This window comes from Nicotiana attenuata, unplaced genomic scaffold (genome assembly GCF_001879085.1).
Source record: "Nicotiana attenuata strain UT unplaced genomic scaffold, NIATTr2, whole genome shotgun sequence".
Taxonomy (NCBI): domain Eukaryota; kingdom Viridiplantae; phylum Streptophyta; class Magnoliopsida; order Solanales; family Solanaceae; genus Nicotiana; species Nicotiana attenuata.
This window is the reverse complement of record NW_017671761.1, coordinates 38,344-50,683: the sequence shown is the minus strand read 5'-3', so window position 1 is coordinate 50,683 and position 12,340 is coordinate 38,344. Positions and strand designations below refer to the sequence as shown.

General features: G+C 35.8%; 1 protein-coding gene and 1 non-coding gene across 2 annotated transcripts; both read right to left on the bottom strand.

The window, feature by feature from the left end:
• Positions 1–3,488: 3,488 nt before the first annotated feature.
• Positions 3,489–10,789, bottom strand: LOC109210068 (probable serine/threonine-protein kinase WNK4). The gene is made up of 7 exons (XM_019373441.1): positions 10,109–10,789; positions 7,297–7,334; positions 6,602–6,829; positions 6,300–6,520; positions 5,988–6,145; positions 5,509–5,902; positions 3,489–4,970 (listed from the first exon to the last, which is right to left on the bottom strand). The coding sequence occupies exons 1-7, from the start codon at positions 10,250–10,252 to the stop codon at positions 4,120–4,122; spliced, it is 2,034 nt and encodes a 677-aa protein (XP_019228986.1). The 5' UTR covers positions 10,253–10,789; the 3' UTR covers positions 3,489–4,119.
• Positions 10,790–10,970: 181 nt separating this feature from the next.
• Positions 10,971–11,043, bottom strand: TRNAF-GAA. The gene has a single exon. It is a non-coding gene; the product is annotated as a tRNA-Phe (tRNA).
• Positions 11,044–12,340: the final 1,297 nt, after the last annotated feature.

Below are 12,340 nucleotides of genomic sequence, written 5' to 3'. Positions count from 1 at the left end.
AAGTGCGTCCCATAATTCTTTCGAAGTATTCATTGCACTGTACACATTGTACAAGTCATCTTCTAAAGCACTTAAGATATAGCCTTTGCAAAGAAAATCTGCCTGCTTCCACGCCTCAACAACCATGAACTTTTCATTGTCCGGCATGTCCGCAGCAGGCACTGGAGGCTCTTCACTAGTGAATTTCTGCATACCAAGTGTGGTAAGCCAGAAGAACACCCTTTGCTACCATCCTTTGAAGTTGGTTCCGGAAAATTTCCCCGGTTTCTCAGCCGGAGGAACAGCAGTGCAGCTTGACGAGGCTATCGTCGTTACACCAACAGTCGCAGAAGGATTTCCATTTTTATTTGCCATTTCTTACTGTCAACAACAGAAGAAATCAATTAATGGCAAAACCAAAACAGTAAATAATACTGTAATCAATAAACAGTGCGTAATAAAAACAGCTAATGTTTTTATATACTGTTTTACAGAAAAACGATGAAGTTTTTATGTTCTTCAAATCGTTTTCTGAATTTCAATACCCTGATGAAGTTTTTATATCTTCAAATCAGAATAGTAAAATTCAGACAGAATACAGAATATAATAAATTTAATTTCCTTAAGATTGTTATCAATCTGTATTGCTGTAAATAAATAAAACAATAATCTTTCTGAAAAACAGAAACAGAAAGTTAGTAGAAATAAATTCTGAAAACAGTATTCGAACTTCAAAATAATTTTTTTTAAACGTTGTAGGAACAAATCGAGCCTACTGAATACACAGTGTGTCCTTAGGAAAATTATTCCCCTCAAGTACCCGAGGTTTTGGAATATATCCTCCCAGGATAGAACGATTTAACTCACCGGAGTATTGGTACCAAAAACGCCGATGAACAGCGAACCACTCGAAGGCTGCAAAACACACTGGAATTTTTGTGCAGAAGAAGAAGAAGAAGATTATCAGAAAATTTCGTAAGTAAATATTCTGCGATTTGAAGGTGTATTTATAGCCAATTTCGGTGCTGTTTTTGAAAAGGTTTGCAACCTTTCAGAACAACCATGACTGTTAGAACAGGTGTGACACTGTTTCAGAACAGCCATGGATGTTGGAAATTTTGCGGGAAATTTAAAACAGATTTAAAATAATCCGGGAAAGAAAAACGGGCTGGACCGGACCGGGTCGCGGGTCATGGGTTATTCCGGATTGAATTTTCTTTAATTAATTTAATTAATTAATTAAATATTTGAAAAGAATTTTGTCCAAAAAGATTAATCAATCATTGACGAATCCGAATCCGAATCCGGAATCCCGAAGCCGAAGCCGAAGCCGAGCCGAGCGAGCGACGACGACGACGGCGCGAGTCTTGCCTTCTTCTTAGCTCTTTAAGAGCTAAAAGATGAGCTTCTCTTTATATGCACAAAGGTTTTCTTTCCTTCTACCACTGAGGGACAAAGTGCATTAGTGAACTCATTCAAAATTTCACTTCCCTCCATTTCTTTTCCCACCATTTTCCATTCACACTTAATTAAATATTTGAAAAGAATTTTGTCCAAAAAGATTAATCAATCATTGAAAAATCCGAAGCCGAAGCCGAGCGAGCGACGACGACGACGGCGCGAGGCTTGCCTTCTTCTTAGCTCTTTAAGAGCTAAAAGATGAGCTTCTCTTTATATAAACAAAGATTTTCTTTCCTTCTACCAATGAAGGACAAAGTGCATTAGTGAACTCATTCAAAATTTCACTTCCCTTCATTTCTTTTCCCACCATTTCCCATTCACACTTCTTTTGTTATTAAACAACAAAATCCAACAATACATTCTAATAATATATATCAAAATGGCTCTGCATTTGAATTTCAAAGGAAAATGTTACTGAACAAGCTAAGTTATTTCTTATATTATTATTCTAAATATGCGTGTATTACATATAGGATAACCCATATTTTAAGTGTTAAGCATAAAATGTGAAGGATACAAGAAGTTGTAATCTTTTTACCTTTGACTAAGAAAACTAATATCGATTAGTGTAAATAAATTATTAAATACATCAATATCATTGAAGAAATATGTAAATATTAATACAAAATAAAAAAAATAATTTTCAGGCGTACTAACTAAATGTTGATCATGAAATAATGATATTAATTTAAGTTACAACCCGTTATTAAAGCATTATATAATACAAAGCAAAGAGCAATTCAACATTTGGTAGAGATAACCTTCTTCCTTTAAAAGAAACACCTAAAAAATGAAGTAAATACATGTCTCTCCTTTTGCATAAATGGTGTATTGCCACAGTATGCATTTTGACAAGAAGTAAAAAATGACCATTTAATAAGCCAAGAATAATATAGATATTGATATAATCAATATTTTTAAAAGCTTGACCAGACATTAATTATTGTTTGGAAGTACTTTTCAAACTAATTAGCCAAATGCAAATTGTTTCTTACCAAAAGTACTTTTAAAGAAAAGCACTTTCGAAAAAATACACTTCTCAAAATTAGTTGATTTTTGAAGCTTGGCCAAACAGGCGACTATCGGGGGATAGAATTTAAATAGTAGCCTCAAAATACGCCATATGCACAAGGGCCCCAGAAATCAATAACTTCAATGCCGGACGAGCACAAGGTAACGTGTAAGTGTGGATCCAGCCAAAATTAGGGGTGTCAATGGATATTTAAAAAATGATCGAACCGTATCGTACCGAACCGATTTTTTAGGTTGTTTTTAATAAAACCGTAGATTTTTATCTAAATCTATAACCGTACCGATAATTAGGGTAGGTTTTTTATTTTATGAAAATAAATCGAAAAATACCGAACCGTACCGAATAAATTTAAAATGTGAAAAATATATTTATATATTAAGTTTAAAAATAATAAAGCACTGAATTTTTTCTTGGACCTTGAAATTATGAAATAATTATAAGCCAACAAGTAATTAAACTCAAAATCCCAATTCCCAAACCTATTATGCTACTCCTATTAAAACTAAATTATTTCCAGCATATTCACTAGCAAGACACAAGGTACTGTAGCGATTATGAGTAGCAAATTACAATGTATTGAATATATTTCCTTTCGCACGATTTGGATTTTTCTTTTTGAATATTTAATCTTCTATAGACTTTATTCTTGAGTGCTAGCTTGGTTAATATCTTTCTACTCGTGTAATTTATATTTTTATTGTATTTGCTTAGTTTCTTTTACGTAGTTGTAGAATAGTTGATGGATCTATACACTAGCCATCTTTCATGTTTTCTTAATTCATCACCTTTTAAATTGTAAAAACGTCTAAAGAGCTTTGCTAAGTCCTATAAAAGTACGTATGTTATTGCATTCTACTTCTACTAGTGACTTTTAGATGACATTCAAAAAAATTACCGAAAATTAACCGAACCGTACCGATACCGAAGAGAAACCGACATGATTGAGACGGTTTCGAAAAGTCTAATTTTGATTATACATAATAGAATAACCGAAAAATTGGTATGATACAAATTTTATAAAATAAGCGACCGAACCGAACCATTGACACCCCTAGCCAAAACCATATACAACCATTAACTACATACAGGTAAGCCTAACCACGCTTACTTCTTTTACAACCAGCAACAGACTGCAGATTAGAAATTAAGGATGCACTCAATCATATATATTTACAAGTTAAATTGCCATGACATTTGCGTTCTTGCAAAGTACAGGGGAAGCTATGGCCAACTTAGAAAAAGAAAAGAAAAAGTGAAAACAGAGTCAAGGTGGAAACAAACAAAACTATACAACTATCTAAAGTTATATAGGCTTAATATGATCTTCACATACTCAAATATCCGCGTATAAAGTGATTTCCAGTATGTCTAAAACGTGACCAAGATCCTCCACCGATCCAAGTTATAAATTTACGCGTCGTAAAAAGGTAGCCTGGTGTACTAAGCTCCCGCTATGCGCATGATATCTGGGAAGGACCGGACCACAAAAGCCTATTGTACAGCCTTACCCTGCATTTCTGCTAGAGACTATTTTCACAGCTCGAACTCGTGACCTCCTGGTTACGCGTAGTAAAAGAAGAAAAGCTAATCGTTATCTATGAGAAAAACTAGGATATTTGAAGAAAGTGGTTGTCAGCCACTCTCATTCAGTTACTTGTCAACTTTTTCTTAGTCGTCCATCTCTTCCTGCAAGTTTCTAGTTCCTCTTCTTTCATTCTTGAGAGTTCTTGAAACCATTCCTGATACTGCAATTCAATTGCCTTGAGCTCCAATTTTAGCTTTGTATCCTCATCTTTCTCAATTGACGAGGAAAATGAACCACTGGACAAACTCATGCCTCCAGAAATTCTGTCGATATCTATATAAGTCAGATCTGGATCCTTGCCATATTCATTTGATGGTATGCATTCTGCACCATCACCAATATTTTCCTGCATTGTGCATTCATCGTCGTGGAACAAATATTTGAAATCCATCTCCGAGATGCTTGTACTACAACTTTTAGAAGCTCCATCATTAACATGATCGTTAGAGCATCCAAATGAATTCCCTTCAGCCATAACCTTAAAAACAACTGATTCTTGAGAGTTCTCATATTCCACGGGCGCCAAATGCATTGGCGAATCAAATGTAACATGATGAAAAGTTCCATCTGAATTCACATACATATCACCTTCATCAGTTCGAGAAAGTACATGACTTTCCACATTGAAGTCGGAAATAACATCTTGGTAACCTATGGACTTGTTCGAGCAACCGGTCAAGTCTGTTAGGCAACTTTCTCGAGGTTGTTTGCTTGGACTTCTCCCTCCGGTAGAATGGTCTCCAGAGGAAGGATTCCAAGCTGGAAATATCTTCATTATTAGGTAATCAATAAACTCAGCAATAAAAGCTACATCATGATCAGCTAGCTGCAATTGTTCAACCATCTCCGCTGCAACTAAAGGTGCAGTGTCTGTATCAAGATAGAAAATGAAGTGTATGTTTCTTACACTACCTGTAATAACAAAATATTTGGAATAAGAAGATGATATCTGATTCCACAATGCTGAAAAGTAAAATAAACTATTTCCTCCGTCCTATGTGAGGGTGTTTAACTGGGTGCGAAGTTTACAACAACAACAACAACAACAACAAACCAAGTGTAATCCCACAAAGTAGGGTCTGGAGAGGGTAGATCCGCCCCCCGGCTGGGAGGCATCTACCTCATCCCAATCATAAGGAGATTCACTATGATGGGGGTACTTTTTTTTCCCCTGGTACGTAGACCTTACCTCTACCTTGTGAAGGTAGAGAGCAACTAGATACGAAGCTTAAGAAAGAAAAAGGACATTTGCACTTGTGATCTAAAACAAGCTATACACATTTGTGTGGCAAAAAATGATCTCATTAAGGATAAAATAGAAAGCTTAAAAACAAATAGTTTCCAAATATTAAAAGATGACATTCTTTTTGGAATAGACTAAATAGAAAAGTGCGTCGTATAAAACAGGACAGATTGAGTAATAGGAACGAATTGATAATCATTTACTTACCAGCAGGATCTCTGATTCGAAAGGTCAATGAAATTGAGTTATCGTCATTCTTCTTCCCCATTAGTTTAAATTCATTATTCTGATGACATCTCTGGAATTCCAAAACTGGAACGCGAGGACTTCCACAAGTAGAGTCTGTACATATAGATTGGTTATACTCTGAATCCACATCCATGGAATGTGGTAAAGGCTTCGACAAACTCAAAGATTTAGGACATTGCTTAGGTAACTGAAATGGATTATGGAGCGACTCCTTCAAGCTTTCACATTGAAGAAACGGATCTTTCAGGAGTTCCTTGGCTGACAACCTCTCGGATGCTACAACCAAACATTTTTCAATGAATCCTTTGACTTCAGAATCAGTAACCTTGCCGAGGGAAGCAGGTTTAATGCCCTGATAACAGAAAGTTCTTTAGTTTGACAGAATGACACAATTTAAAGTAGAGAATACAATTTAAGCATCGAATTTTTGAACTTACGGAGCTAACTTTCTTATAGATTTGAGCCGGATTCTTGCACTCGCTGTAAGGGTACTCAAAAGTTACCATTTCCAACATACACATTCCGAAGGAATATATATCCACTAGTTCATTGTACTCTTCTTCGTAGAGCTCTGGGGCCATAAATTCGGGGGTTCCTTTATATAGCAATAGATAAAGTCAGTACTCCAGGAGGAATCTTGTTAAAAAACAACGACAACAACAACAAATCCAGTGTAATCCCACAAGTGGAGTCTGGGAAAGGTAGTATTTCTGAATCTTGTCTAAAAGTACTACAAGAAATAACCATACCAATAACACTCTTGGCAGTACGCTGCTCCATAATCGTCGCCAATCCAAGGTCGCCAATCTTGATTTCCCCATGATTTCCATTGACAAAAATATTGTCGCATTTCAAGTCCCTGTGAATTATAGGCGGGTTCTGACTATGGAGATAGTCCAAACCTTGGAGAACCTGCCTTCCCCAATTCTTTATAGCCTTCATATCGACACTTTGATACTTCTTACGGTATCTATATCCATGAAATACATTAAAATTTTAAGAGAATATAATAAGGAAATGAATGAAATGAGAAACTATCAAGAAATCTCACTGTCTCAAGTTCCCGGACGTGAAGAGCTCGGTGATCATGTTAACTGTCCTCTTTTTGTCATCAATCCACGAATCATATAACTTCATTACATTGTCATGTTTCAACTGTCTGAGAAGATGAACCTCTGAATATAATTTTCCCAAACTTTCTGGTGACAGCAACACGTCGTCGATTTTCACTCGGCTCCATGCAACTTCAATTCCCTCAAGTAGGTCAAATGCCTTGTAGCTAAAAACACAATTCAAGAACAAGACTAACAATTTCAGATCAAAATGAAAACCAAAAAGAAAACAGTGTTATCAAAGGCGAAAAGCGCAAAAACGCTCTAAGGTCCATTGGGGCTTTAAGCGCAAAGCGCAAATAAAGCGTGTGCTATAATGAAAAAAGGCGCAACCTAATAAAAAGTAAAAATATGTATATGTAGTCCAAGACCAATAATTATAAGCATAAATAACAAATATATGGACAAAAAAATTGAAAAAACAAAATTACGATAAAGTGAAATATCAATTGTTTAGTGTCGCCTTTTCAGGATCACACTCATTGGCAAGGAAAAGTATGCCTTAGAGCCTTGATGTGACACTGAAGCTCCCACAAAGCAAGGCGAAGCGCTCAACATGTTTTGAGCTCGCTTCAGGGCTTAAGCGCGCCTTTGACAACACTGAAAGAAAACAAGACAAAGTTGAGGAACATACACAGTCTTGAATGCTCCCTTGCCCAATACTTCATTATACTGTAAAAGAAAACAAATGCAGGTGTTATAATGGATTGTCAATGAAATGATACTTTTGAACCTTTGCCTGCTAAACAAAGGAAACAAAAAGAGACTCCCACATCCTCTTTCTTCTTTTCTTATGGTTAATATCCATCCAACAACAACAACAACAAAAAACCCAGTGTAATCCCACAAATAGGGGTACGCAGCTTTCCGGTAGACCCTTGGCTCCAAGAAAGCATGCAAATCACAATAGTATAGAAAAGAAATACAGTAGTGTAAAAGTCAAGGAAACAGTAACAACATCAAGGAAGTAGAACAACCAAAATACAAGCAATATCAGGTAGTGATAGAATTTTAAGCATATGAAAAATACTAAAATACGCCATTCCTTAATAACAAGACAAATACCAGCTACACCTTGTTTTATATTATATAGTTTAACAATATAGGAACAGAAAATGCAGTTTGAACTTGATGAGAGCAGGATATTAGGAGGGATCTTGATTCTTGAGCAATGGTCATCCTGCCATATAGTATTGCAACAAAAATGAACGATAAGTAGATCAGAATAAATTTAATGACGCTCGTGCAGATGATCATGATCGTCATATTCTATACAGCATTACTACCAATAACTAATTAACACTTTTTAATCAAATTTCTTCTTTCCCTCCTGGTGAGCAATTCCTCCTTTTCTTAAGTAATTTGAATTTTTTCTTAAGTTGCTCGGTTAGTTTCCATTGACCTGCCACCATATATATCTTGATTTTTATTTTTCAAATACCTTTGGGTCTTCAAGATGACCTTTCTTAACCCTCCCTATCTTTAACATCCTTTTTGAAGTTTCCCATATTTCAAACTCTTACAGATAATGATAGACATGTTTAAAAACCAAACCATCTTAAAAATTTAGCAAAACACACAGCCAATGTGTATCATCAATGCCAATAAATTTTCAAATAAAGCAACATTGACATTATTTTCTAATAAAATTGTCATGGCACTTGGTTTTGAACTACTAATCAAAACCAGCCAAGGAAGTATTGAATTGCAGGTTTCTTGATTTGCTCTGACCATTCGCTGTTTTGGAAAAATCTTTATTTGCATCTCAGCTAAGACCACCTCAAATTCTGCCTACATTGTGATAACCTTCTAATAAAATTTGAACTTTTGCATTTGACACAAGCCATCAAACTTAATAACAAGAATTAACATCTAAACGAGAAAATTGCAATTTTGCTCCTCATGGAATCCAGCTTAGAAAATTGAACCTTCAACTACTCAAATTGTGTGTTTTTCAGTCAGCCACTATCAAATTTCTAAACTTAACTAAGTTTTAATGGTTAAACAACAGCTTCGCCTCAGTCCCAAACAAGACGGGGTTCATGTTTCTTCATTTAAGCTCATATTATGTCATCATCGTACCAAATAAAATAAAAGTGAAAAATATGTTAAATATATATATAATATAGTAATAACAATAACAATATTACAAATTCTCTATAATTGTACTGGCATGTAAATCTATAATAAGGTCAAAATACTCCTAGAAAAACAGTAGCTTCAAAACCACCATACTAACAAGACCAAAATCTATTCCCAACTAGTAGATATCGCTTATACGGATCTTTTTCTTTCCTTATACCATATCATTAGCTAACAACAATAACATACCCAGTAATATCCCACACTGTGGGGTATGGCGAGGGTAGTGTTTACGCAGACTTTACCCGTACCTTTTGAAGATAGAGAGTTTGTTTCCAATAGACCCTCGGCTCAGGAAAGCATAAGCACGATATTAATGAAAATATAGACAAGAAGGGACAGTACCAAAAAGCCATATAAAAGCAGAATAAAAACAACAAGACAATAAGGTGATCAACAATGAAAGAAAACAACGGTTAGTCATAAAAACCTATTACCAACAGAAAGCGAGATTGCGTGCCAATACTACTATTATGAACACTCTAGACTACCTACTCTACTACCCTAATCCTCAACCTCCATATCTTCCTATCAAGGGTCATGTCCTCGGTCAGCTGAAGCTGCACAATGTCTTGCCTAATCACATCACCCCACCTCTTCTTTGGCCTACCTCTACCTCTCCGTAGGCCCTCCAATGTCAACCTCTCACACCTCCTCACCGGTGCGTCTGTGCTCCTCCTCCTCACATGACCAAACTATCGGAGTCGCGCTTCCCGCATCTTGTCCTCAATAGGGACCACACGCACCTTGTCGCGAATAACCTCATTGATGATCCTATCTAACCTGGTGTGCCCGCAAATCCATCTCAACATTCTCATCTCTGCTACCTTCATCTTCTGGACATGAGCGATCTTGACTGGCCAACACTCAGCCCCATACAACATCGTTGGTCTGACCACCACTCTGTAGAACTTACCCTTAAGTTTCGGTGGCACCTTCTTGTCACACAAAACACCGGAAGCGAGTCTCCTTTTCATCCATCCAGCTCCAATACGATGTGTGACATCTCCAGACAACTTCATTCCATGTGATTTAAATATTAAACCACGTGACTTATTTTGTTGGTAACATCTTATTTTAAATCAATACTTACATCACTAGAATAATACACGATCACACTACTAAAAATCCCCCTTTACTGATGCGGATTACTTAGGGGCGTCCCTCAATAACAAGAATAACAAAGTCCCTCAGTAACTATGGATGGACCCCATCGCGCAGCATACCAACAGAAATCTCTCGGTATATTATTAAATAATATAATATTACTAACAAATAACCAATAGGTAGTAGAGATAAATTACCCGAACATATCGACCATTGGGGTCTTTCTCGACGTAGTCATTTTGCAAGTAGTGTGCCTCATTAGTCCATCCATTAGATCCGCCTTTGTTATTTGTACAACATCCTAAAGGGTCCCCAATTCCAATTCCAGCCCCGGAAATCATTCTGTTGAACAACCAAACAGCAACAAGAGAAGACGACGAAGAAGAAAAGGAAAAGGGAGAAAAATCAAGAACAAAGACAAGCCAAACAGACAACCCTAATAATATTCAAAGGCAGACAAGGATTTTTTCAAGAAATGGAGACGTTTTTGCATGTCCCAAAAAAAGGGCACGTAGGAAGAAATACACAATGAACATAATGCCGAAGGTGTGTTGGTGGAACATTTTTTGTCGTCGGAATCGGCCTTGGGAATTGAAAATAGAAGCAAGAAGGGCATTTTTAAGATAGAGAAAATTATTATTAGATGTCGACGTTAACGAGGAGGACAATCTTGCACTCATGACCATAACACCATTCTCCATTGTACCACGAATTTCTTGATGTGTTCTTCATTCAACACACACCTCTTTTCTCTTTCTCAAGTGTTCTAACAAAAAATAATAATAAAAGGATTTTAAGCCAACACTAGTCTTTTTATGTTAAAAGAATAAATATAGATGAGAAAAGATTAATGGGATAAAGGATGAAAAGGAAAAACGAAAAAGTCGGAGAGGAGTAAGGAAAAGGTAGGTTATTAACGAGGGCAAATGGAATTGATTGCTGAAGGAAGATCATAAGGGACCAAACACTTGTGCGATCTGTCTCTGTGTTTGAATCGAAAACTATATCTAAATAGAAAAAAGAAACTACAGAGTTGGAAAAAAAATATTAAAAGAACGATGCGGTGAACGTGGATCGAACACGTGACCTTCAGATCTTCAGTCTGACGCTCTCCCAACTGAGCTATCCCCGCTTTGTGTTCTATTCTCGATTCGTTATTATAATGTATCGTAGTGTTGCAATTCTTTTTTCAACATATAGAGCTTTTGTTTTTTTATTAGATATTTTAATTTTAATGTAAAATCAAATCAATCTTGTTACTTTAAGTTTTATTTTTGATAAACTGATCATCAATAGAAAGAATATGAAATCAATTAGAACAGTGGAATAATTAATAAAACAACCCAACGTACTTACTTTATACTTGCCTCATTGTTAACTTTATAAAAATCATTTACAATAGAAAATATTTTTTTCTGAATAATTATACTAACCATGAACTTAGAGGGTGTTTAATTACCGGCACTCGTTTACCAAATACTTCAACAACTTTTTCAGTTAGCATTTTTATCCAAACACGTAACTGCTTATTTTTAAAATAAGTTTCAGCACTTAAAAAGTATTTTTAATCATGTGTGCTTAAAAAGTACTTTTAAGCATATGTGCTTAAAAACCACTTTTTAAGTCAATCCAAACAGGCTCTTATTTTGTGTATTTTCTAATTTATTAAGAAGATTGGTTCATGCAAAAATACCAAGGTACTCATATTTAGAATTAGAGTTATCATCAACTCGCCTAAGTAATTGGAACTTGCATGGTAAAGTTAAATTGAATTTAAAACTTATTGAGAAATCTTGATGTTCAATTATAGTATCCATATACTAGATTAGTTTAATAAAAACTTAAATATTAATTAAAAAAACTTTCTCTCTCTAGAATGAAATTTCTTCTCAGTCATTGCTGAAAATGACGAGGAAATCAAAGGCTAGAGGGGGAGAGTCGCACATGCGAGGAACAATTCTGAGTAATGCGAATGGGACAAGAGGAATTCCACAGTCAGCGGATGCAAAGAGAACTTGAAGCATCAATGTCTTGCAAGGATATTGCCATTGGATCTAAGCCAATCAACTATTGACGGTGAGGCATCAGGGAATTATACAACAATAAACATAAATGGAGGAAAAAAGCAGGAAGAGGGACGCAAATCATGGGTAGAAAGAGGGGAGGATGAGGAGAAATCGACGGAGAAAAAGGAGAATAAAGAGGTGAGCCCTAAATCATGGAGCAAAATTGTTGCAAATCCAATTACTGAAGGACTTGACTTAACGCCCCAAGTTCAGGACAATTTGAATGTAAAAATAACTATGGAGGATATCAAAGAGGAAATAGAATTCTGGAATTCGGCAGCTGTATGTTTTGTACTGGGATCCAATCCACCACAAGCAGTTATGGAAGGGTACATTCAAAGGATATAGGGATCGCTTGGCATA

Coding starts and splice junctions, on each gene's coding strand:
- LOC109210068 (XM_019373441.1), bottom strand. CDS start 10,252: ATGATTTCCGGGGCTGGAATTGGAATTGGGGACCCTTTAGGATGTTGT. Junction 7,335..10,108: donor CCAATGGTCGATATGTTCGG/GTAATTTATCTC, acceptor TTTCTTTTACAG/TATAATGAAGTATTGGGCAA. Junction 6,146..6,299: donor TACTGCCAAGAGTGTTATTG/GTATGGTTATTT, acceptor TGCTATATAAAG/GAACCCCCGAATTTATGGCC.